Source organism: Protopterus annectens, chromosome 10.part0 (assembly GCF_019279795.1).
Source record: "Protopterus annectens isolate FY-2018-M chromosome 10.part0, PAN1.0, whole genome shotgun sequence".
Lineage (NCBI taxonomy): Eukaryota > Metazoa > Chordata > Ceratodontiformes > Protopteridae > Protopterus > Protopterus annectens.
In genome coordinates this window covers 39,525,309-39,553,287 of record NC_056744.1, presented here as the reverse complement: position 1 = coordinate 39,553,287, position 27,979 = coordinate 39,525,309, and the positions used below count along the sequence as shown (strand labels likewise).

Genomic DNA, 27,979 nt, shown 5'->3' with positions numbered 1-27,979 from the left:
CTTTGGGGCAGACATGTCAGACTACAAACCAGATATAACTGGCATCCCACAAGGCTTGGTCCTGGGATCTCCCTCGTCTGGTATATATGTCCCATAGGTACAGGCAAACATGGAAGGACTGTGTCCGAACATGTTTGCAGAGGACTACAAACTGCTCACCACATATGATCCACCAGCTGACACAAGCATCCCACAAAAGGGCCACATAGAAACAGACAACTGGTGCCATAGCCATGTCAGCAAGCTAATTGCAGAAACGTATAGTCAACCCCGTGGATATACAGTAAGTGCCCACCAATTACCACATAGGTGTTAACCCATTATGTAGTTAACATGTAATGAGAGACCTGGGGACACAAGGTGATAGATATCCTGCATTGGACAAACGTGCTGTAGTGTTTACAGAAACGTACTATATACCCACCTAATCATGAAGGTTGTCAGATCTAGATAAGGGAGGTCTTTGTGGCTCTGCAGTCATCCTTCATCAGCGGTACAATTGACTACAATAGCCCCTGTGGGATGTACCTCAGCAGGCACCTCCATCAACCGTAAAGTCCCCAACAGTACCTCACCAGGAGTATCAAAGAGCTAGCACAGATGCCATGTGTTGCCTGTGTTGCTGGTATCAGTAAACATGCTGCACCTTGTACAATCTGAATGGCAGTGAGCTATGCACATGAGAGACCTGAACCCCAGCACTGACTTACATAGGACAAGCTGTACTGCATGATCCATAACACAGAAACCACCCCCACCCATGAGTAAACCCCCAGTACAGGCTACCCATAGAGTCATTTATCAATCTTCCTCAATAGGAATCTTGATGAGTGGATGGGAGATGGTAGCTTTATCCTGGGTATCACTGTCATGTCACAGGTAGACAGAGGCACAGTATACTAACCATGACATATGTCATGGCAAACTCCACTTACAATGTGTGTTGAAGGACAAACACACTCTCCAACTAGCATTAGACATGGACTAGGGCACATCGCTAGTGTTTGCAAATGTACACCTATGTTGTGGAATACACTACCAATGTTGGACAAGCCTGGTTTAAGTAGTTCATATCTGAACAGAATGCAACATGGTCAGATGTACACAACTGGACCCTAACCAGGCTGTTCTGCCCACTATCGAAATGTAAAGCAGTGATGGCACTAAAGCCCAGGATACTGTCCACCACAGTCAAAGTACTACCAGTACACTATACAGTACTACAGTGTTAGGTTAGTGTGAAAGGATGTTGACAACTGTATGCAAAGTATCCCATGCAAACACTGCAGGCACAGTATAATCCTGTTGTGTTCACACACAAAGCAGTTGTACAGTAACTACACAACATGACACACAACACACAACCATAAACGGGTGATATTTGTTGAAGTTCACACTCATCCACAAATGTGGTGGGCTGCAGAGTCCAACATATGGAATGCTCACACTGGGCATGCTCACACACTTTGATAAATGAGACATATGTCAGACAGCATGCCATGGGAAGGCTGAACTGGGCATGCTCACACACTTAGGCCAAATCTCGGTTTAGCAGTTGGACACACATATCTGGTATTTTTAAGTGTTATTCCAGGAACCAATCACATTACAGCAGTCTGCCCAGTGCACACAGTTAAATGACTACAGAGACATACGTGATATAGTGGATCCCTCCCATATGCAAACATCTTCCACAGATGCACAAGTTGTTCATACAAACAGGGAATGCTATGGCAATAAAGATGTGCAAACAGTCTATCAGCAACAAATAATGTGCATTTGACAATTAAACATATGGGTCTAGAGGTCAACACTAGGCTGTTTGCCCTAGGGAATGACAGCTTAGCTAGAGTGTGCTTGGTGTCTGCCCCCCACAGGATGCACATTCCCCTTTCTAAACACCGATGATGTCAGCATCATATAAGTACAGCAGGAGAAAAGAAACTTCCCAGTAATGCGAATAGCGGCCTGCTAATGCGCCTGTCACAAGTGTCATAACATAGTTAGGTAGGGGTTTGAATCCTGCAAATGCTGTGTGTGTGTGTGTGTGTGTGTGTGTGTGTGTGTGTGTGTGTGTGTGTGTGTGTGTGTGTGTGTAAGTCTGTGGGAGAGAAATGTCCCTTTGGCAACTGGGAAACACACTACAGGATGCACATTCCCCTTTCTAAACACCGATGATGTCAGCACTCTTATAAGTATAGCAGGAGAAGGGAAACCTCCCAGTAATGCGAATAGCGCGCTCTGCTAATGCGTCCGTCACAAGTGTCATAGCATAGTTAGGTAGGGGTTTGAATCCTGCAAATGCTCAGTGTGTGTGTGAGTGGGGTTGGTGTGTGTTTAAGTCTGTGGGAGAGAAATGTCCCTTTTGGCAACTGGGAAACACACTACAGGATGCACATTTCCCTTTCTAAACACTGATGATGTCAGCACCCTATAAGTACAGCAGGAGAAGAGAAACCTCCCAGTAATGCGAATAGCACACTCTGCTAATGTGTCCGTCTCGGGTGTCATAACATAGTCAGATAGGGGTTTGAATCCTGCCATTGGCAAGTGTGTGTTTTTGGCTGAGGGGGGTTAATGTGTGAGGGAAATGTCCCTTTTGGCAACTAGGTGAACAGACTACAGGATGCACATTTCCCTTTCTAAACACTGATGATGTCAGCACCCTATAAGTACAGCAAGAGAAGGGAAACCTTCCAGTAATGCGAATAGCACACTCTGCTAATGTGTCCATCTCGGGTGTCATAACATAGTCAGATAGGGGTTTGAATCCTGCAATTGGCAAGTGTGTGTTTTTGGCTGAGGGGGGTTAGTGTGTGTGAGGACAATGTCCCTTTTGGCAGCTAGGTGAACAGACTACAGGATGCACATTCCCCTTTCTAAACACTGTTCAGCTGAAGGCCATGGCTCTGGCACAAGTTGTCTGTTTCTATGCTGCCCCTTTGGAAGATGCTTGTGTCGGCTGGAGAGTCTATTATGGTGGCCAGTTCGCAGTCATCTGCATATTTGGTCAGCCACAGTCCGTCTGTCGGCCTGTACCTCCAATAAATATATACCAAACAAGAGAGGTCCCAGGACTGAGCCTTGTGGGACACAACTCAGAACTGGTTTGGAGTCTGGCATGGCTCCAGCAATTCTAACCATGTGGGTTCTGTCCTTGAGCCACTGTGCAATCCATCTAGTGACATAGGGGCTTATATTTAAGCTGGTGAGCTTCTCTAGAATGCCCAAGTGGGTATTGTTGTGAAGGCTTTGCAAGGTCCAGGTAGGCTGTGTGAACCACCTTCCCTCGCCAATGGCCTTGGTGACTGTTTCAAAGAAATCAACCAGGTTAAACCTGGTAGTGCTGGTGTGCTCTCAGTAGCCCTGAACCAGGCATCTGTTACTGCACAGATATCGATGTTCTCCATGCCAAGGAGTGTTTTGGGTGCATGCATCTGGAGGTTTAGACTTCTGGCGCTGGGTAGCATTACTCTTAGTTTCTTATCCCTTGTGATACCTATGAAGGTGGGTTTGTCATTTGAGCCTTGCCTAACATAGGCACTATGGGGGTAGCAAGAGCCTTTGCCAATATCTGAAAGCCCAGGGGTGACAGGTGCAGGCCGTCCCTAGCGAAGCAGGTAGTTCAGCAGAAGATGAATATGTGAAGGTGTAGTGCCTGTGATTAGTTAGCAGTAGCATATATGACTGCTCACGTGGACACATGCCAGGTACGTCATATGCACTGTCACAGGCAATGTACATGTGAACAGGACAAACAGTGACATCCTGTCAAGTGGGACATGGACATACATATAGTAAGCTATGCAGATGGCACTAGGAGTCCACAGAAGCTCTATAACTATGCATTGCAGGTGTGATCAGTATTCCAGGGTAATTGCAAGCAAACATGCATGCAAACAAAGCTACAGTAAACAGGGCTGCATGTAGTCCATTGTACAACAAACAAGCTGTACCAGTTCCAGTAGGTAACACTGCAAATATGCAGGTACTATGCACATGTACATGGAAATACACGGGTCAGATGGCTAGGTCCAGTCTCAGTGCACACAAGTGTACAGACCATGTACTGTCAGGATGTACAATAACTGGATGGAAACCCATGTGCTCATATCTGCAGTAATACACATGTCAAATAACAGACACTGAGCCTTCACTCAGTGGTTCCATACTTAGTAGGATGTATGCTACCTGGCCTGCCACCACAGTATCCCCTGACATATATGGGGACTCTCCCTCCTGTGACAGTTAGTTTTGTGTGTTGGGGCTGTCTAGCATGGTATGAGATGTGAGCATGCAGTGCTGGGGTGCTCCTGTGTGTCCTGTACCAGTCGTGTAGTACTGCACACATATCAACATCCTCAAACATCTGCATTGCAGAGTCCAGTGTGGGCAACATGCCACTTGCAATTTACATGTCCATCATTGCGTATTACTACATTCATTACCTTATCCCTGTGCTACCTATGTATGTAGCCTTCTGTTGACATCATTACCACCAGTATGCCAACATGTGCAGATGATACACTATGGTACTTACCATGGGTGTAGACAACAGGACATGACAATCACACACTTACTGCATCAGGCATGCTGTGATATACCCACAATTAATTCAGCACACAGTACTGTTAACAACATGATACTATTACTACACATCTCTGTGGTCACCCTGTGCATCAGCAACATGTTAACCTGTACCTGCACAGTTGTTACAGATTGCAGGAGGTGGCACAGTTTCATCATATGCACAGGGTGTGAACTTGGTATGCCTGAGTCAGCCACCGATACCACCAATTGACATGTATGTGTATGTGTGTTGGTGAGGGACAGCAGTAGAAGGTGGGGCAATGTTGATGCAGTGTGCGTGTATGCGGTAGCCCTAGGTGTTGTCAATTCGCATGTGTGTATGGATGCACACAGTTCCACCTCATGACTGCCATATACTGGTGTTTGTGGACAGCCACAGACTGTACCTGCCAGGTCATACAGATCAGTGTCTCTGGCCACAGACACGGTACCTGTGCCTTGCAGGGGTGCTACGGACCGTATCCAGTACCAACCCAGACTGGGTACTGTCATCAGAAGCAGGTGTTCGTTGACTGGACACAGATCCCTGTCGGGCCTGGCCAGAGCCACCGTGGTCTCCTGGGACGGTCTGATGACAGCACAGACCCAGCATTGCTGGGGCTGCTGCTGGCACTACAAGAGGGCAGCCGCGGCCCTGTTGTCGTCCGCGATGACTGCCAGCTGCTGCTGTTGCTAGCATACGGCCACGTCGACGCCTCAACCGCCCACCATCGCCCTGGCTCATGGACATGTAGTTGTGGAACCGGTCTAATATGTCCCCACAATGTCTGTCTATGACATCGGTGAAATCACGGATGGCGGCCGCAATGTTACGCATACTGTCAGTCATGGCTGTGCGACATGCTGTCAGCTCCCTCAGACCCTGTCTGGTGTACCGTTCCATACGTGACTGTGCCTGCATGACAGCCCGAAACATAGCTGAGGTTGTAAGACCTCTGTGGGCACGTCTGACAGGGGCAGTATGCCCACGGATGCTCCCACGAGAACCCCTGGACATCTGTCTGTGTGGTACCATCTCTGGGCCATGCCCATGGCTGCTGTGTGGGTAGGCATGTGCCACAGATACCACATTACCCTGGTCAATGCCCACTGTATGCTGTCCATCACCTAGGGACATTGGTGATAAAGGGTGTATTGGCAGGATAACTGTGTGCATTGATGGGGTCGACAGCTGTGTACTGTCAATCGGCTGACCAATGGCAGACCCTGGCATACTTTCCTGTGCCATTACACAAATGTCATCATTATCAGTACCCACTGCACCTGATTCAGGTTCCCTGCTACATGACACCAGAGCAGCAACAGAACCTGTGGGAGGGAAACAGGAAACACAGTTTACAATGTCTGCACATTACCAGTGATGCACACGTGCACAGGTGCACACATGCACACATTCACACAGTTTCACACAATTGTACAGTACTCAGTATGCGTGATATCAACACACAGACACACCTACATGCATACAAAGAGCACTACTAAGTGAGCAAAATAGTACTATTGCTGTCAACACTATTATGGGAATTGTTAATACACACTCACCAGCATGGATAGGCTGCATTGCTGTTATACCAGAGGGTCCTGCAGACGTGAAGAAACTGATGTCAGTGGGCACAACTGTGCCATTGTTACTGAGTATGATACAGGTCAGTAGTACAACAGTCGCCTTTCACAGGTCAGCTGCTAATACTGAGGTTATCACACTTGCACATTAAATACTATGGTGACAGCTACAAACCCAGGACACACCTCACATATGCATTAACTACCAGTGTACACAACAGTCAACTGTACATATGGCATATTACCTGCACGTTCACTGTCTTGCTGCTGCGTGGCTCCAGCCTCCATCATAATGCATGTCTGCTGCTGCTGTTGTTGCTGGCGGACTGGAGCCACTACACTCATGAGTAGTCCCTCCACTCTGGTGAGTGGGGGATGTGTAGCCACCCCACCACCTGTGGCGACCTGTTGCCTGTGGATATCCGACGCACGCTGACGGACATGTCTGATTAAATCACTGCAGTGATGTCGTACCTGCTCATATGTCCTATTATGCGTGCCTATGTCATTTACCCGACGGACAAGGTCTTGCCACAGTGCAGCCCTCTCCTGCTGATTCTGGCTGGTGCGGAAAAGAGTATTGCATAATCCCGCACCAGGCTCTGGTGTATCTCCTCATCCTCAGCTGTGGAGTAGGTGGGGTTCCGCGGGTGGGCCATGTACCTGTGAAAGAAAATAACCTGGTATCAGCAATATATGTCAGCAGAATTTGGCACACATACTACACATGCTACTCGACTGTTATGATACAACATATCTCACATATGTAGCATCTGTCTGTCTATTGGTGGATACACATGTAGATGGCCAGGTATCAGTGCTCAGCCAGCAACTGTGCAACAGTACCTGGCACACTCCATACGACATACTACCAAACCCCAGCAGTCAGAACACTGATTCAGGTCAAGAGCACCTCCTCACTCTGGGGGTTTGTATCTAGGTACTGTATGGCCTACATCATCAACTACTGTGAGCTGACCACACACTGATTGCCCTGGATATACATATCCCACCTCCACCACCAGCACAAACGACTATAGTGCATAACATTACAGAAACAAACTTTACACTTTGTAACATTGACATGGTATCCTTTCAGCCCACTGGGCCAGTGGCAGATACAACCCACAATGCTGACCCCTACACAATTGCTTTCTACAGACATCTCCGAGAATGCATGGAGCATGCAATCCCATATATGACCAAGACACTCTCCACAAAGGGACAGCATCCTGTCTGGTGGACCCCAGCCATAGACAGATTGTATTACAGAAGATGGAAGCTACTGCAAGACAGGGCGTAATTCCATAAAGGGAGGGCATGTCTGAGCAGCACTAGTAAGGATCTATTTTCCATCATACAAAATCCATGGGCAACTTTGAGAGGGAAATCAAGAGGGACACTACAGATAACCAGAAGGCCTTCTTCAGTTATGTTAGCAACCTGGTCAGGATCCATCCTCTATGCCCATAGTTAGTGCACAACAACAAATATTTCACTGACACCACAGATATCGACAACATTGTGGCAGACAGGTTCAGTGCAGGTGTCACACCGCCCTCTTCCCCCAAAATAAGACATAGTTATCCCAGCTGACTGTAACCTCCCTGTCATCACAGATGTCCAGGTGAGAGCCACCCTCAGGACAGCAGGATACACAACATGAATGGGACCTGATGGTATCCCCAGTTGCATGCTACATAAACTCTGAAAGGAGCTAAACACACATATAGAAGTGCTATGTAACACTAGCCTGACTACAGAATATGTACCTGTACACTGGCGCACAGCAGCAGTGGTTCCACTCCACGAAGGAGGCACCTCAACATACCAATACAACACAATACATTGCATTACAATACAATACTATACAATATGCTATTGCCCCTGGGACTACAGCAGCGTACTGTTCTGCTACCCTGACCATTGTGACGCATGTGGTGTGATGGTACCTGCTGCTGTCACACAGTTACGCAGAGTGACTCATATGGCATATTACCTATCTGACTAACATTCAGCAGGGGTATGTGCGACATGTACTCATGGGGAGTCTTACTTCTTAACACTGTGTGGTTTATTGCAGGGTATGTCTTATCTGTGGGTAGGAACTCTTACCTCCAGATGTGCACTCTATTGCAGTGGCACGGACGACACACAGCAGGCATTTTGGTTGTGGATGGTGTGAGGTGTTACTATGGTTGTTGGACATCTGTCATGGGTGTGACTTACATATGTAAATCCGGGAGTGGTAACCTCTATGTGGGTAGCATATGTGTACTCTGTGGTGTTGTCAGTCACTGTGCATTGGTAATGTGTTTGAGTGCATTGTCACAGTGTTGTACATGTCACTGTGTCCTTCTCCATATCTGTAGCTGTCATGTGAGGTCCATACCATGGCATCCATTATGTGGTGTGGAGGGGTACACCAACCTACATGTCCATAGCTGACGCACCATGTCCGCTGACACATACCATGTGCAGGTATTCCAGGGATAGTGTGCCACTGTGAATATCATTGGGGCCACTATTGTACACATTTATGACCCTGTTCACCCCTGACACATGCAGTGGTGGGCAGCCAATCACATATCTGGTGGTTACTGGTGTAGGTGATCTGGAATGTGGTATGGTACTCCGGTTTTGACACTGGTGTTCACTCCATGCCTTTGTCACCAGGCACCTGTTGCAATACATCTGTACACATGTGCCTCACTCAGAATTTATATACATCTCTCTCTCTATATATATATATATATATATATATATGTATGTGTATATATATATATATATATATATATATATATGTGTGTATATAGATATATCTATATGTGTATATATATATATGTATATATATATATATATATACACATATATATATTGATGTACATATATTGCTATAGATGTGGAGGGGGGGACACAGAGGGGGTGTGAGTGACAGAGGGGTGGGAGAGGCTGTGTTGCAGGTCGTCATATACAGTCATACCTGTAGGTAGTCAGGTCAGTCTGTCTATGTATATGTATCTACATATATCTATATCTGTATGTGTGCATTACATAGATATGTTTGTACAATATTCTATCTACATCTGTCTATGTATTCCTACATCTCTCTCTCTATGTATGTATACATATATGCATATCATATATATATATATATATATATATATATATATATATATATATATATACACATACATACATACGTATCCATATGTTAGACAGGTATATCAACATATTTGTCTACCATACTGTATACACACACTAACATACTGCTAAACATACATAACTGTGAAACCTACTTTGTACATGGCACTACAACCTACAATCAACCAACATTGATATGTGCACATAGATGCTCTCACATACAAATGTATGTACAGCCTTCACTGATAGTTGCTGTATGACCCTGCCCTTTACACATCTTCATATACATATGGATACTGACCAGTGACACATATGGAGGGTTCACAGTCTGTAGACCTTTATAGTATTACTTTACATTACCTGTGTTTGTCACAGCTGCTTGTGTTGCCATCTGGTTCTCTGTCCTGCTGCTCCACTTCCCAGTTGTCAGCTTTCAGGTAGCTGTTGCTGAACAATTTGTTTGTGTCTGCTTAATTGCAGTTTTCTCTGTCTCTGTCTCTCTCTCTCTCTCTCTCTCTCTCTCTGTCTTTCACGTCCTTCTCGGGGTGCAATGAAAGTATTACATGTGTGGACTGGGAGTACAGCATACTTTTGTAGGTATCTGCATATGCCCATGTGATGGCCTCTGCACCAATTGTTAGCCAGCATTTGCTAATTGCATGCAGCCAGTTGTGTACTGATTGCAATTCTCACTGTGATTTCAGAACAGTGCTATAAAAAGGTATGTGAGATAGGCGTAGCCCTTTCAGATTTTAAGGGCAGGGACCATGCTGTTATGCTGTGGACAATGTTCTGTGAGTGTAAAGGTTGGTATCTCTCTCATATTTCCAGGTGTGTTGTAGATTAACATTCCTCCATTCATTTCTCCAGTTTCCTGTACTAACTGTGTATGTACACTGACACCTACAACTACTACTACTGTTAATGTGTGTGTGTGTGCTTTCCTTTCACTTTTGCTTGCACTTTGTTGCTAAGGCTTCAATAGTTGCCCTTTACAGTCACTACTTGTATGCCTGCTAGGTGTCTTGACTGTAGTGTGCTGCTGTAGCTTTCCTATTTTCCATGTACATTCACACCTTGGAATGCTTGCTATATCTGCTAGGGTGTTACAGCATGCAGTGTGGTCTGGCCATGGTGTGGGCCTTGACATCTATTAGGGTATTTGAGTATGCTGCTGAGCAGGCCCCAGAGACTTTCAGGTTCATCTGTTATGTGCCTCATGGAATGGTACATATCAGTGGGGTACACCCATTAAAATGTCTGGTATGCTGCAGTTGTGACTGTGGGTTAGCATGAGCATATGTATTACTACACTTTTTCTGCCATGCAAGTGATGAATACTTTCAGGACTCCATAGTTACCATTGCATGTGTTACACCTTTCTGCCTACTGTTTGTACATTTCACATGGGATCTGTGGGGCATCCCTGTAAGTCATTCACTGTTGCTATGTCTAGGCTCTTAACTATTCAAATATGGTGGTGTCAGACCCGTCATGTGTACAGATATTTGCAGGTTGTCCACATTTCTGCCTCATATTTTGGTCAATATCTCATGCACACCTTTTTCTGGCAAGTCCCTCTGGGCTCACGTCAGAATATGGTGACAAACATTCAAGTTTCAGACTGCATACCCTTCAAAACATCCCACAAAGTGCAGACCCTGTTACTCTCTGAACTGTCTGCGTTTGTTGTAACATTATTTGTAATGTGTCCCTGGTTTTGGGACTTTTCTCCACATATTTTATTACTTGGTCCAGATGTGTTCCTGTAAGAGGTTGTGGGGTATGGGCAGTGCTTATGTGGTTTGCAAGGTGCTATAGTGACATTATTACCTACTAGCTTCCAACTAGCATGGCTGTTTCTGTTCACACACTATTATGGAAATCCACTAGTTTTGATAGTAATTCTAAATGGCATGCTTTGTGTACTACACATCTATATTCCCTTTACATTCATTCCTACTATTACATGATATATTTATTTTAGCACAATGTTCTTGTATAAGAGTCATGGCTTAGTGGTAAGTCATGCAGACTACTGTTTCCAAGGTCTGGGTTCGGGACTCACAGTGGGATTTTATTTTGCTTTTGAACTGAGTACAGGACCTGTCAATCAAAGTGACTAAGGCACTTTTAAGCAGTTGTAACCGGGTTAGCGCTGGTTTGCGCGGAGCTCACGCGCGCACTGGCGGTTAGCTCCGCACACTTACAACTGCTTAAACGTGCTTACTCTTGCGCACACCCGCGCTATTTTCTTTGAAAGAAAAGAAAATGGGGAGACAGGGAAGTGGTGAAAAAGGGGTCACAAAGAGGGTAAGACAGTAGGGAAACAAGCTTGGGATGTGCAGGAGGGATGTAGGTAAGGCCCATAGCTGCCCATTTCTTCATCAGCAACAGCTGTGCATATGTATGTAATTTGGTGTGACATTTGAAACCTTCCACCCCCGAGAGAGGTGTCAGGACAACAATAATACTTGTACAGCCAATTGTAATTGATAGGTTCCATGTCCAGCAGACGTGTGCGGAATGGGCAGCTATGTATGGGGCGTAATTTTTTTGTGGGTACAGTGCCCTTTTTTTTTTTTTTTTTTTTTTCAGGTGAGAGTGGTATGTCAGGTGAAGGAAGTCGGTACAGCTGGGGAGGTAGGTTGGGTAGGTAAACAGACAAGACAAACAAGACGCATACAGGGGCGGTGTATGACACGTGTGGGGGGGTTCCGCAATTGACGGGGACGGAGGTTTGGATATCCAGAGCCCATGAGCCCACAGATGGCAACAGTGGAACTGATATCCCACCCATAGGCAGTTGCCACTGTTCCTTCACTTCCCAGGACGGGGCTGTGCTGGGGCTGTGTAGGCGGGCAACAGGCATGCCCGTTAGTTGCGCCACCGTGCCTCGAGCTGGCGTAGGGGCTCGGAACAGAGTCCCGAATCTCCCACGCACCACAGTCCGGACGCCACGGAGGGTGAGTGGTGGTTCTCCTCCGCCACACTTGCAGAGGGGCGAGCCCCATCCTGCAGCGCTTCCACCCGCAGGTGGCACAGGGCCACCGGAGGAGGGTCCGGACTCGGCACTAGTGCCAGGTGCACTCGCCAGCTGAGGTGGGAGAGGTGGGTCCGCTGGAACCCGCCTTCCCTGTCGTACTATGTTTTGCATTATGTCATGACAGTTTGGGTTAGTGACATATAATACCATTCACAATTAGTTGTAACAGCATGCATTAGTATTCCCATTAACCAAACACCCAGATCTTCACACCATTGAACAGCGTGCATAACACATGCATAATTCGAACAGAAATACACAGTCCAACAACATGCAGGGTTAATTGATGGCAACAGGCCATCAGGTGTGGATGTATGAACAGGGCAGATGCATCAACAGACATGCAAATATATATGACCCAACAGGACAAACGTCCAGGGGTGTTAATTGTGATTGCACATACCATTTTCACGTGGAATGGGTTATATGTGGTTATAGGGTGGGGTGAAGAAGTGGAATGGGTTATATGTGGTTATAGGGTGGGGTGAAGAAAGTAATATTAACACCTTCGAATAACAGTACATATGCTGTACATTTCTAATAGCTACAGTTATATACACACTACTGTTCTAACTACAGTTTCCTATATGATAACTATTTAAACTTGGTGATAGGACTGTTACTGCAACATCAATATACATTTTATGGTTCTTCATACACATTCATATCTAGCTTTGTTCAGTTACATCATCCTGCTACATTTGCTTTATATAGCTGTAGACAAGTGTGGATGTTTGGTATATCAGACAAACATCCTATCTGCATATTGCAGACTGAGAGCAACATATCCTGATTTTGGGATACACATTCCAGATGCAGCAACACTTTGAACAGATTTAGCTGTTTGGTTTTGAATCTCACATGCATTTCATTCTGTCTTGACTGCAGTATACTTTATTCAGGGGTTATTACTACTGTATTGCTGGATTCATGACACTTTCTCACACTCTCTCACTTGCTTTCATTTTACTATTCAGGATGGCACTTCTAGGCTTTATTGACATGTTTTACCAATAGTTATTACAATCCTTTCCAGCAGTCTCACTTCTGTCATGTTTCAGTATTTCCACAGGGATATATTTCACACGTGATTTCATCATCTTCTGCAGCTATACTTTTCAGCCTGCTGCAGGTTGTGTACTATTTTCTTACAGGCAGGGCATTTTTATTTCAGAATATATGTCGGACAGTTTCATGTTTAGGTTAAACTTACAGGCTGAAACACACTTTTGTAATCAAGCAATACTTGCATACACTTTCACACTGTTACTTGCAGATTTTATTCCTTACTGACTACACTGCACTCTTTTGCTGACTGTCATACTTTTATATTTCTTTACAGTTACTGGTAGTGGATTACTGACCTGCCTGGTGGCGCAACTGCACCAGCCTATCACCATGGGCTCTGCGGTTCGCAGAACGGACACCTGCAGCTGTAATATAAATGAAGTAATATTGGAATACACATCTCCATAATATCAGCTGGTTTAATTTCTTACATACATAATTAAATGTTACTTACTCAGTAGTGGGGCGTTGGGTGTTTGCCGGGCCTCCTGGATCCAAAGGTTCAGTTGGTCCTGCTTGCGTCTCTTCAGATCCGCATGGTGGTGACGGACCTGCTCACCAGTCCTTGGAATCCCTGTGGCACTGGTGAGATCATGAGCCAACCTGTCCCACGCCTCAGCCCTGTATGCTCCCCAGAGGACCTGGCCCTGCATGAGTTGGGCCTCATGATTATGGACTAGGAGCCAGACCATGTACCTGGACTCCTCAACACCCCACCTCTGTGCTTGAAAGCGACTACCCTCTCCTACTCCTGTCATTCTGCCTGCAGGTCAGTTCTACAATCGTTTATGCTGTGTATTCCCACCTATGGGGCTTATATAGTCCATTTTTCCCGCACACATCTGTGATTGGCCATTTTGGAATTGTATCAACTTCAGTAAACCTGCATTGTCATGCTCTAGTTTGTATTCATTCCTATATATTAGCTATTATTGCATTTACAGGTACTGCTGTCATGGCTTAGTGGTTCTGTACCTTGACTATGGTGTATAGTATCCTGGGTTCAAACCTGGCCACTGCTTTTTATTTTTCATGACTGTCTAGACATGCTGAGGGGTGTGTCTGTGTAAAGGCAGTTTTGATACGGCTTGCTCAACGTTGCCCGTCGGTTAGCTCGTTTGCGCGGTGCGCAGCTCCGCAGCTTTAAGCCTCATTTGGCTATCGGCACGCATATTACGCTCAGCTCAGTTAGGGGCACATAGATTTAGCGTGTTAAACCACTGCTCAGCTACGGGCACTCATTTTGCACCAGTTAAACCACTGCTCATCTACGGGCACATACACTCACTCTGTTAAACTGTAGCTCAGCTATGAGCACATCTGGCATTCTTTCTTCTTTTGTTACCTCACATGTCTTCAATATAAATGGGCTATTTCATTACATTTTACATATATTGGGGTTTTATGTGTACATATTTGTCAGGGACTTGTTTCCTGCTTATTTTGAAAAAAAATAATTGGTGTTGTGGGGGCTCGAACCATGAATGCCTGCTCTTCAGCCAACATCTCTACCACTACGCTATTGCTTCCTGGCTTATTTTGTATATTTAGTTCTTATATGCTTTCCCACTGACTGTTAACTGTAGCTGCGCTACGGGCATGCCCGCGCAAACGAGCGCACTCACGGTTAAACATCTTTACAATTTAAAAAAATAAATATAACATGTTCATTTATATATATTTTATGTTCATAGTCTGTGGGGGCATGTGTTGTGTTGTGTTTATTCATATTTCCGTGGACTCTGTTGTGGGTGTTTAGTTTGGGCACTTTTACACTTCTGGGGGCGTGTCCGCTTGCAGGGCTCAGCCTACGGACACGCCCCCTACTGTCTTACACTGACCGTGTTAGACTTAGGTGTGATTCAGCATGCTCTCATGAATATGCACAGCATGCTGACATCACTCCGTTTAACTGTTATAACTCTTACACGGAGGCTTTGTGAATCCTGGGGAATGTTTTACGAAAGCATATAGGCTGTTTTTCATATCTGGGAAAAGAGTAAAGGTATGAACAGGCAGCATTTGATGTACGGCATTTGATGCAAGTAGAACCACAGGCTCCAACATGCATCTTAGCATAGATAACCTTGATTTTAGGTTAGGTAAAGCCTGAGTGTACAGCTGTCAGTTTAGGATATTTATTCATATCGGGAGGGTTTTCATTAAAACAAATTGTCTTGTAAAATGTGACATAGGTTAAAATTGAGATAAGAAATCACTGTAAAAAATCAATCTGCCAGTCATTAGTGGGTGCGTGTGACACAGAGACATTTAAAATAACTGTCATATATTAGGTGGAAATAATGATGTAATGGTTACACTCTCCATGTTACTTTGGAATGTGAATGGCCTCACAGTTATAGACAAAAAGGAATGAGTAATGACTTTTATTAAGAAATGCAGAGTACACATTGTAATGCTACAGGAGACACATTTGAAAGAAGTGACCATGTGAATTTGATAAAGAAAGGATTTCAGGAGTGATATTCAGTAGAGTATCAGGAACAAAGGAAAAGGGGGGTACTTGTACTTATTGCTAGGGGAGCTCCAATAATGATAGAATTGAGAAAAAAAGATAATGGTAAATTTGTGGTAGTAAGGGGGTACTGGCAAGGGAGGAGGATTATGCTGGCATGTATTTATCTTCCACCTAAAACTGCTGTTATGGAGCTTAAGAATATTTTAGGAAGAATCAGCTTTCAGCAGGGAATATTACTTATAGGTGGGGACTAGAATTCGATTTGCAACAGTAAGGGTGTATTGGGATACCCAAATACAACAAAAGATGGTAGATTTTGAAAATATTTGGCATGGAAGATGTGAATTCAGTTGTAGAAGCTTTAAAATAATTTATATATTGCCCAAGGTCATAAGCTCCGTGATGGTAGTTTTAAGTGGAATATAAGTACATGCCAGGGTAATCCTCCTGCTTTGCCAGTAACCTATAAATATCACAAGTCTACTGTTTTCTTTTTCCTGTCTGCCGTTAATATGGGAGCCCCTCTCACCATCAGTACTTTTACTCCCCTTTTCCTGAATTTATGATCTCTGTATAAAAAGTGTAAACAGTAATAAAAACTGTGATGGTGCAGTCCCAGATCTGAGATTGCAAGTATCAGCTCAGCTTCCTACAAGCAGGTGCTGAGGTAAACAGAAATAAAGCAGGGTAACTTGCCTAGTAGTTGGGACGTCCTCAGTACTTAAGTGGTCCTCATTGGATTTGATTATCCTGTTATTTGGCTGGTAATTCCTTTGGGTTTTCTGGAGTGATAGTGGATTCCCCTGGTCTGGGGTGAAGAGGTCTGATCTCTAGCTTTTCCTTTTGGTCCAGTTAAAGAAGTTACAAGTAGTCAGTTCTCCTTTAAGAACAAAAATCTTTATTGACATATGAGTGCTGCTTTGTTGACATGAGTCAGCTAAGCAGTGCTCATCAAGTTTACCTTGCATTATTTTATTATTGGCTGAGTTAATTAAGCAGCGCATGCTTTCCAAAATTTTTTCTTACCTTGAGACAAGTATGTCCATTTTATACTCTGTCACACTTTTGTATTATTTTAGGTTGATGAAGTTGAACTGTGAATAGTACACACTAGATCATTTAAAACATTATGAATCAGAAGTTTGCCTGAAAATTAATGTACCACATGTTTGTGCATCTTTTAGCACTGTAATGAATCAGTCGTGATGCTACAAAATATACAGTTGACTACTGTTTGTATGAACAAATTAGTTTGAAAAGTAGTAGTAAAAAAACCTAACTGCAAAACTGTCATATTTAATGAAAACTGTTTAATTTTTATTAAAACGTATCATTCCAGTTCAGAATCTAAACTAAAGGAACTAAAAAGAAAATTAAATAAGCAAAAATGGAGTAAACAAAGCTGGAAAAACCATGCACAGGCAGTCAGTATTTCCAGCAGAACCACTCAGAGTGTGAAATAATGCCTCACAGAGCCATGTTCCAAGCCGTCACTCCCGCTTCCTGAAAAAAAAGACAACTAAACATGTCCTTTACATGTCACAATAACTGTTGGTATTAAAACTTGTATTAGTGCCTTCAAAACTCCACCTAGCTTACTTCTATATCAGTCTTCTAATCAAGTCGTGGATAAATATGGAATTTAACAATTCTTCACTTACTACAGGGAGATTATGTACTCAACAGTTCTGGACAGCTAAAACTTCACACAAAGCAAGCTACGCAGATTTTTAGGTTTAAGGACTTCATGTGTACTATTCTTTGCAATAACAACGTGCTGAAACTGTATGTTTAAATTGAATGTTTATAGGCGCAGAAGCAGAATGCATGTACATACCTTCTGTAGTTAATTAATGATTGTGTACCTGAGGGTTGGAAAGGATGTGAACAAGGATAGAGAGAGAGACCACTTATTTTCCAAGTAGGACTGTGGTAGACTTAAAAGCTTAGATGCCATGATGTGCACATTTCAGTGAATCTTGCTGCAGTACAGATTTCCACACAATCGGACATCAACATTTTAGTGTCCAGTGAACAGCCTGATTTCTGTTCCCCCTGTCTAGTGATATTGGGTTATGGTGATGACAGTAGATAGATATGCATCTGGAACAGGTGCGGGTCAGACTTTAAAAAAGCCGTAATTTAAAGGGGTCCCTTGGAATTTCATGACACCTTATTATTTCAGTGCAACATTTGGCATTTTCCAGTAAATACCGGACAGTTGAGAGCTATGTATTAAGATCAGTATTTTACCCAATTAAACTTGTGTCATTTTATTTCAAGTAGGCTAGTGTCACAGTTACTTCAGTGAAATAACTGATATTAATGTAGGCTTAAAGAGCAACAGAGATGCCACTGGGAAATTTCTTTGATACTAGATCGACTAAGACAAAAATATCCATTTGTCAGCATTCATTGTTCAGCTGTACTTCACTGGTTGTGTTCACTAGAAGCATACAACTGTAGATGTAAAATCATTGTATTTGGTGGTACCATTGATACATTTACAAGGTGAGTAATCGGGTAGCTGCCCTTGCGGGCCAATTTTCATGCTTGAAGAAATCTATCCCATTTGGTTATAGATTGGGCATCATATATTACCTCTAATTAGAATAAGTGGGATCATGACATAGATAATTAAAGAGGATCCATGCATGGGATAAATCATTTAGAAGTTACCACTGTCCATTAGTAGTACAGGGGCCAGTGCTGGGGTAAATTTTAAGTTCCCCATCCATAGATATAAATTGAGCTTGAATATGGACAAGGAGTCTGTTCCACAGCAGTATCCTCTGCAAAATGTACCTGTCCTGAGTGACAGGGCTCAGTTTTGTGAGAAATTTCTATGTTTTACTAAGAAGTGTGCAAGAATGCTGCCTCTCGGCATATTTTACTAGTCCATTTGTTCATTTGTTTCTTTCTCTGAATGCTTTTAATGAAAAATTTGTCTTTTATCTACTAATGTGATCTTAGTGGAAAGGCACATTTGTTTTGCATCTTACTTAGTATTTGTGTAGCCTGTAAAAGCAAGAACATTCTTTTGTCTGTATTTCTGTTTCTGCAGATACCGAGTGGCAATCTGGGTATGTTTGGCAATAGTGGAGCAGCACAAGCCAGGACCATGCAGCAACAGCAGCAGCAGCAACAGCAGCTGCCAGTGCAACCTCTGAACTCATCCCAGCCTAGTCTTCGTGCTCAAGTGCCTCAGTTTCTATCCCCTCAGGTCAGTTAGACTGTCCGTCCTTATGTATATGCACTGTATCCCTTATGTTCATGCATATCAAACCACGACAAGGAAACCACTTGTTGCTTGAAACCACTCATTTTGACTCAATAAATGAGAGGTTTCAAGCAGCAAGTGCTTTCCTTGTCGTGGTTTGGAATTCCTAGTTTGTCTTTTGGATTCCTAATGTTCATGCATATGTTTATGAAAACTGACCTGTCCTCTAGTCTCTTGAGTTTGGGCTCATCTGCCCTTTTCATTCCTACTATTTTGTTTATTGGTTATGCAGTCCTCTGCGCTTCAGAGTGCTCTTGTCCCTGTCTCCTGCACTTCTCTGTAATCTAGCACCACTTCATTGTTTTCCTACTATGCCTCTCCCCACACACACACACACACACACACACACACACACTTCCATGTGTGTTTGTGTACTCCTCACTTCTATAACAGTTCTGTACATTTGTATACACTCTTTCATTAGCCTTCTCTGAAGTTTGTACACTATACCTTTGCCACCAGTATGGGGTCATGCATACTGTTCACCCTGTATCACACACCTGCATGTTTGTGTGTGTGTTTATGCACTCTGCCTTGTATGAAAATGCTGCCTCATTCTACTGGCAAGTTAACAACTGTTTGTACAATTTTCTTCTTTCAGCATTCAGCTCCCTCTGTTGACATGTTTGTATGCTTTGATGTTTGCAGTGGCATATGTTTGTGCACTGCTTGTACTGTTATTCATTCATGTGCCCATAAATCTCCACAATGGTGGTGTTAATGCACTCTGATCCTTCCTCACCTTGTATTTCTTCACTGTACTTTGTGGATCATTATATTTATGTACTCTGCACATATATCAAGTGGCATGAAACCCCTTAAAGACTGTATAGCATGCACCTAAAAAAGAATTTTGATCATGCTTTATATTACAAACTTGTACAGTAGATAGTCTGTTTGCTTTTGAAAGCTGTGACTTTTTCTTGCATTCAACATTTAAGCTTCTGCTTTGTATTAGTTTAAGATTTGGTCAGACAACTTATGCCCCTTGTTTTGTTCTCAGTCATTTCATTAAAAATAGTTATTAGTCAATTTGTAGAATTATTCCACTTTAATGTGCATTTTTGAGTTATCATGCAACAGACTGTGAAGTACACATTCTTAGCCTTGGGACTGTAGTCTGTGTTTACTTTCTGAATTTACATTGCAAAACTGCAAGAAAGATCCAGAAAAGCTAGAGCCCTCACTATGTAATATCATAAACCTCCTATAGTGATGGCCCATAGGATATATGAATATAAAGCCTGAAGGCCATAAGTGTTTCAGCTTGTATGGCTTCTTAATGCCCATGACTTTTTACTTTCATTTTTAAAAGTCTTTACTGTTGCATTTAGGCCAATAAAACCAAACTGTTGACTGATTTGTGTCTTTACACCGAACTTTTTGAATGTCAAGTACCATAACACCAACAGCCAAACATTTGAAACTGAAACCATCTCAACGAAAACACCACCAAAAACAGTTTTTTTTAATGACCACAAGGACCTTTTAAAGCTAGCCATGCATCTCAAATCTCTGATACCCTTGGTAAGTGTAAGCATGGGCTTGGAAGATGAACCATTTTTAGGTTACCTGTTTGCATCAGAGAGGTGCCAAACCAGGGATGAATTTCCGGTTTCCCATCCAGTTGTCCAAGTTGCACTTGAATTGGATTAGGGAGGAACTGTGCTTCACATGGATGGGGAGCCTGTTCCATGGACGGGGGTAGTCTCTGGGATACATACCTATCTCTGCAGCAGGTCCTATTTATATCATAGGCAAGCTTTAAGTCTTTAGAATGAGTAGTTTTGGTACTATTTGTTTTGTGGATATGCAGGAGGTCCATCAGAGTGGGGTCTGACAATGCCCTTAAGCCAGACATAGATCTCCTCTCAAAAGCCTGTAGGAGACAGTATGCAGGGATAGGGCATTGAGGCGGTCTGCATAGGACATATTACTTACCCCTTGTATTCTTTTAGTGAGGAACCTCTGTGGACATTCCAGTTGTTGGATATGCCTGGTTAGGTACATACTAAATGGGGCATTGTACTCTGTGATAGGTCTGATGAATGCCAAATACAGTGGAAAAATTACTTCCTAGGACTTAGATGCCATACCTTTGTTTATAAGTCGCACAACATAGAATGATTTCCTCACCACTGTGGACATGTGATGATCAAAGGCTAGATTACTTTCTATGTGTGTCTCTAAGTGCCTGAATACTGGGTCAATTCTAAGGGGTGTTTTGACATTATGATATTTACCAGGGATGGATGACTTCCCAAAGGATACTATTATGCATTTAGTCCATGAATCTGACACCAGTTGTTACATATATATATATATATATGTATATATATATATATATATATATATATATATATATATATATATATATACATATACATATATGTGTGTGTGTGTGTGTATATATATATATATATATATATATATATATATATCTATATATATATATATATATACACTCTGAAATCACACTACAGTGGGGAAAGGGCCTATTCTCTGATCCCCACTGTGCTGTTCTCTCCTTCAGTTGCATACATGCCTCTGCCTTTAACCATGCAACTCTAGTAGAGTATTGCAAGCTAAGTCAAGTCAGGATAGAAGGAAGTGAAGGACAAATGATGGTTGTGGAGGTTATGATATGTAGACAAGTCCTAATGTATTTAACTTCTGGTTTACAGGTTCAAGCACAGCTTTTGCAGTTTGCAGCAAAAAACATTGGTCTCAACCCTGCACTACTAACCTCACCAATTAATCCTCAGCATATGACGATGTTGAACCAGCTCTATCAACTGCAGCTGGTGAGTATGGGTATAACCAGGAGCATTTTTGTGTGTGTGTGTGTGTGTGTGTGTGTGTGTGTGTGTGTAATGTACACATCTGTTTTTTTTCACATTTTCTGTTGCATCATCAGTCAAAAGGTCAGCAGGAGAGAATCTGTGCTTTGCAGCTCCAAGTTTATGCATGATGTCTGTTAATAGAGTGAATACTGTCAGGTAAACTCACTGATGCCAGATGCTTTTATGTTTTTGGATATGAAATAGCAAAGTTATGGTTCTTTACAAGTCTGAAGATGGGATACGTGTGATGTTTGTCACCGTATCACTGCTTGGAAATAATTTGGAAAATGAATATGGCTCAAGTTACAGAATGAGAACAGTATTTATTGTTTCTTTACAATAATGTATTTCAAGATGTCATTGGATTGGTAATTTTTTTTCTCAAAGGTGCATTGGAGAGCCCCCCCCCCCTTGGACAAGTACCTTTCCTATACCAGTGGCTGCCCACTACCCGCACCTGATCAGTCCATCTCTTTTGTATGAGGATGAGAGTCTGGTTCACTACTAGGCCAGGAAAAGTCCTACAAGATGTCTGTTCCCAGCCTGGGATATAGAGCACAATCAGCCCATTCATTCCCTCAGGGGCAAGGGCACATGGTCACCCACTTCAGCCTAATCCCCCTCCGCATTGCAGCCAGTGGCTATGCACCATGGTAACTGGGAGGAAATTATCTTGTGCCATACACAGCCATTGTGAACAAATCAGTGGTGTCTTGCATTACCCTGATAATGGAACTAGCAGCCTCCCTCTCTGGCTGACCCAGAGTTTGACCCAAGCTGCTAATGTTTTTAATACATTGTTATTAAACATGATTTTTTTTTAAATCTGACATAGGTACACATACAGTAATAGAAAACAAACCATAACATTTCCATTGTTATTTTAAGCAATATACACATTTTCTTACCAATTTTCATTCAGTCTAGCATGAGATAAATGGTTAATTTCTTGCCTTTACTTAAATTACAATCCTCTTCCTGAATATTGGTCTGTACGTGTTGTTTCCACAATTCCATTTCTGTCTTATTTGTTCCTTCCCTTTTTTAAGGATCCTACATCCAGTTATTTAGTTCATTTAAAATATTCAGTACTGATTCTCTGCTGAATGTCCATTTTGAAATCCTTTCTTTACCAAACTCACATGCTGTTTTCTGTCCAGATAGGTGCTATTTGCACCTTACATGTCTTTATAAATCGGAACTCTTTACTTTTTGTCTTTTCCTGCAATCCCATTAAGTTCCATGTCAATGCTGATAAGGCAGCCATTCATATAACATGAAATTACTTTCACATATTCTGCATGAATGTTCTTGTATGCTGTTACTTCTTTTCTCCACTTCTTGTTTGAACCCATGTGACATTTTCCCAGACTTTTTGTTTCAGTGACAATAGTCGAGAAGCATAATAACAGCTCCATAAATCTCTGAACCTGATGTGTAGTGTGAAAACAGCTTAAGGATCTCACCGAGTCAAAAAAGGCCCACATACGCTCTGCAGGGCAGAAGAAATTGTTACTGGTCATTCTGAATATGAAAAGCTGCAGAGTCTTATTCGTACTGCTTCAGGGCAAAGTGCATCTGTTGTAGTAGTACTTTTTTTTATTTCATACCAACACCATCTCAAAGCAGGAACCTTCATCCGGGAACTAGAGAATACGTGTCCTCTTTTGCCATGGAACTAAATGCAAAATGGTACAGGAGAAAGGTCTAGAGGTACCTGAAGAGCATGTGAAATTAGCACACAATACCATGTATTGGCCCTTATTCCCAGAATTAATCTGAAAATTTGAGTGGTGCCATCTCCACTTCTGTAGGAACCCACTTCTCCCATTCCCTTAGAGGCTTGGCAGAAGGTTATGCTTCAGGAGTATACATTCGGTATTTTTGAGTTCAAAGCTTCTCTTACAGAGGTTAAGGAATGTGATCATCAAACTAAAGGATATGGCCATAAAGTATGCTATGTCCACCTTAGTCAGTGCTGAAACGTTGGACTCTTCATATAGTGATAAGCAATGCCACAATGATGTGGCAAATGCAGTCTGACTGTGATGATATTTATTTTGGCTTTGAAACTCCAACTCCTGGCAGTCTAACCATCCAAGCAAAAGAACTTCTCAGCAAGTGCTGTGAGCAGGAAAATCATGCCCCATTCCCTACAACAGTCACAGATGAATCCATGTTGGGTAGAACAGCATTTGTGAACATCATGAAGAATGTTTGCCGATAAAGTGGTCTGTTTGCTTTCCAATTGAATTGCTATATCTCCAGCTTTTGCTCCAGAACGTTGAGGATATGCACTAACAAGTGTTCTTAATCAAGCAGGACAAGGGATAATTGTGCATTTTTATTCAACATCTCTCTTTACAAAAGTGCTCCTAAAACCAAAAGGAAAAGAACTTGTCCTGTAGGTCCTGTCATGCCAAGAAAAGTCTTGCTTACCAACAGGAGTGGCAGTAGCAATTCCCCTGTATTGCAAGCTTATCACTTAGGACATGGTGCTATTATGTCCAGACTTTCAAGATAGCAGGTACACAGTTTGGAAGCTTTCAGGTTGGTACCCTATAGCCATTTAGTCTCACCACATCACATGGTTCTGCTGTTGTAAGAAAATCTAAAAAAATTAACTGCCGCTGGAAAAAAGCTTCATTAATGATTTTCCCCATTTTATTTGTAGTATGTGACTCCCAAACATTGCAGACAGGAGGTGGTTTAATTAGCCGTGCGGAGATATAGTAGCTCTTACATACAATTGTGTAGGAAATGGACTCAAGTGAGACTACAACAACCCAAATTGTGCATAGACTGTTGTGTTTGCAGTCCTGGGGTATAAATGGTTAAACATCAGTGTATAAAAACAAAGGTCGATCAGATTTCCTAATACTTCAAGAATGCTTTCCTTTGAAAAATAGAATAATGTGACACTGGGTTTCATATTACTGGTTCTGCATGCTTCTTTCACCATCACAGTGACTCCTGACTGCATATGCTGTACCAGCAGAAACTGACTTCCCAGCATCTCCCTTTAACTGAACTCCAATGCTAGCAGTAGACGTGACAATACGTGATGTGTTGTCTTGATCCTTTAAGGTTGTCTTTATGGTCAAGGGTTTCATTAGGCATGCTGATATGAAAATGTTTTTTTGATGGGGGAAGAACAAGTAGTGTGTCAGGAGGTGTTTCGATTTTTCAACATTAATATCCGACTGTAGTGAGAGTAGGGATCAGGTTGAGGAGACCCTGGAGAGGTGGAAATATGCTCTAGAGAGGAGAGGAATGAAGGTCAGCAGGACTAAGACAGAATATGTGTGTGTGAATGAGAGGGAGGATAGAGGAATGGTGAGGATGTAGGGAGTAGAGTTGGCGAAGGTGGTTGAGTTTAAGTACTTGGGATCAACAGTTCAGAGTAATGGTGAGTGTGGAAGAGAGGTGAAGAAGAGTTTGCAGGCAGGGTGGAATGGGTGGAGAAGAGTGTCAGGAGTGATTTTGTGACAGACAGGTACCAGTAAGAGTGAAAGGTGAGACCAGCTATGTTGTATGGATTGGAGACGGTGGCAATGACAAAAAGGCAAGAGTCAGAGCTGTAAGTGGCAGAGTTAAAGATGCTAAGATTTGCACTGGGTGTGACAAGGATGGATAGGATTAGGAAGCAGCATATTAGAGGGTCAGCTCAGGTTGGACGGTTTGGAGACAGTCAGAGAGGTGAGATTGCGTTGGTTTGGACATGTGCTGAGGAGGGATGATGGGTGTATTGGGAAAAGGATGCTAAGGATGGAGCTGCCAGGTAAGAGGAAGAGAGGAAGGCCTAAGGTAAGGTTTATGGATGTAGTGAGAGAGGACATGCAGGCGGTTGGTGTGATCGAGCAATATGCAGAGGACAGGAAGAAATGGAAACAGATGATCTGCTGTGGCGACCATTAACGGGAACAGCCGAAAGAGAAGAATAATATCTGACTGTTCAGTCTAACAGGAAATTAAAGCCCAGTGCTGCAAATTTTGTGCATCTGTTATACCTAATGTTTTGTGAAGTTCATAGGTTCATACTAGGCTATCTGCCCTAGGGCATTTATAAGCCTAGCCAGAGTATGTTTGGCTTTCGCCACCCATTTTAAATTAATTTTGCTATGCTCTTTTTCGAGGTTAGTATACTGTGCCTCTGTCTAACAGTGACACAGAAGTGTTACCCGGGGTAAACCTACGATCTCCCATCCACTCATCAAGATTCCTCTTGAAGAGAGTCAATGAGGGACTCTGCCTAACCTGGACTGGGATTTTATTCCAGAGTGAAGGGAGCCTCTGGGTTATGAATCTGTCCCTCCAGCATGTCCTATTTATTTCAGTGCTGAGGTTCAAGTCTCTCGAGCGTGTAGCTCGATGGGATTTGGATTTTTTGAGGTGCATGTCCCTTAATTCCGGGTTGGACATGGCTTTATACGTCAGGCACAGGTCGCCTCTGTACAGGCGGTATGCTACTGAGTAGAGCTGGAGTTTCTTTAACCGGGCAGCATATGGCATCTGTTTGAGCCTTTTGATCCTCTTGGTGAGGTACTTTTGGGGTCTTTCCAGTTGCTGCAGGTGTTTGGTAAGGTACATCCCAAAAGGGGCATTGTACTCGATTATGGGCCTGATGAGGGATGAGTAAAGAGGCACGATGACCTCCTCTAATCTAGCTGTGAATCCCTTCATGATTAGGTGGGCTATATAAAATGTTTTTCTAACCACTTTGGCCACGTGGTTGTCAAATGAGAGATTGCTATCAACTTGGGTCCCCAGGTCCCTAATTACTTCTTCTGTACTTAATGGATTACCACCTATGTGGTAATTTGTGGGCACTTTGTTTTTGCCAAAGGAGATGACTATGCACTTTTTGGCATTTAGCTTGAGGCCATGGCTCTGGCACTAGTTGTCTGTTTCTATGAGGCCCTTTTGGAGGATGCTTGTGTCGGCTGGAGAGTCGATTATGGTGCCCAGTTTGCAGTCATCTGCGAACTTGGTCAGCCACAGTCCTTGTGTGTTGGCCTGTACCTCCGAGAAGTATATACCGAACAAGAGAGGTCCCAGGACTGAGCCTTGTGGGACGCCACTTGTAACCGGTTTGGAGTCTGACATGGCTCCAGCAATTCTAACCATGTGGGTTCTGTCCTTGAGCCAGTTTGCAACCCATCTAGTGACATAGGGGTTTATATTTAAGCTGGTGAGCTTATCTATAATGCCTGAGTGGGGTATTGTATCGAAGGCTTTTGCGAGGTCCAGGTAGGCTGTGTGGACCACCTTCCCTTCGTAAATGGCCTTGGTGACTGTTTCAAAGAAGTCTACTAGGTTTAAGAGGCAGGATCTGCCCTTAACAAAGCCGAACTGGGTAGGATCCAGTGTCTGTAGGTCCCCAATGTCTTTATTTATGAGGTCCATGATGATCCTTTCCATAGCTTTGCAGACCAAGCTAGTCAGGCTTATGGGGCGATAGTTTCCAGGGTCCGTTGAGGCACCACCTTTGTGGAGAGGGACCACTGTTGCTGTACGCCACTCTTTGGGTACATATCCTGTAGTAAGGCTGAGATTGAACAGTAGTTTTATGTTTGGGTTTAGCTCTTCTTGGAGTTCATGTAGGACGCAGCCCGGGACACCATCTGGTCCCATTGATGCTGTATTTTTTGCTTTGGAGAGGGCGGCTCTTACCTGAGCATCTGAGATGTCGGGGGGGGGCAGCACTCTGCTGGGATAGATATTTGCCCTTTTGGTGGGGAGGGAGAGGAGAAGTTTGCACTGAACCTGTCAGCTAGGATGTTGGCAATGTCTGTGGATACGGTGTATTTTTTGTCATTTTGGACTAATTCTGAGCATATCTGGGAATTCCCACCCAGGTTCCTAACATAACTAAAGAAAGCCTTGTGATTATCCTTGGTGTCCTGCGCAATTTTTCTCTCAAAGCTGGCCTTAGACGATTTTATGAGTGCCCTTAGTTTTTTGCT

General features: G+C 43.2%; 1 protein-coding gene across 4 annotated transcripts in view; it reads left to right on the top strand.

Annotated features, from left to right (window-relative positions):
* The window catches only part of TNRC6C (trinucleotide repeat containing adaptor 6C), an 897,274-nt gene that overhangs the window by 769,138 nt on the left and 100,157 nt on the right, over positions 1-27,979 (top strand). For all 4 annotated transcript variants that reach the window (XM_044084998.1, XM_044084999.1, XM_044085000.1 and 1 more), the window contains 2 exons: positions 18,955-19,113; positions 21,855-21,974. In XM_044084998.1, the coding sequence (XP_043940933.1) occupies positions 18,955-19,113; positions 21,855-21,974 (279 nt within the window). The remainder of the gene's footprint in view (positions 1-18,954; positions 19,114-21,854; positions 21,975-27,979) is intronic.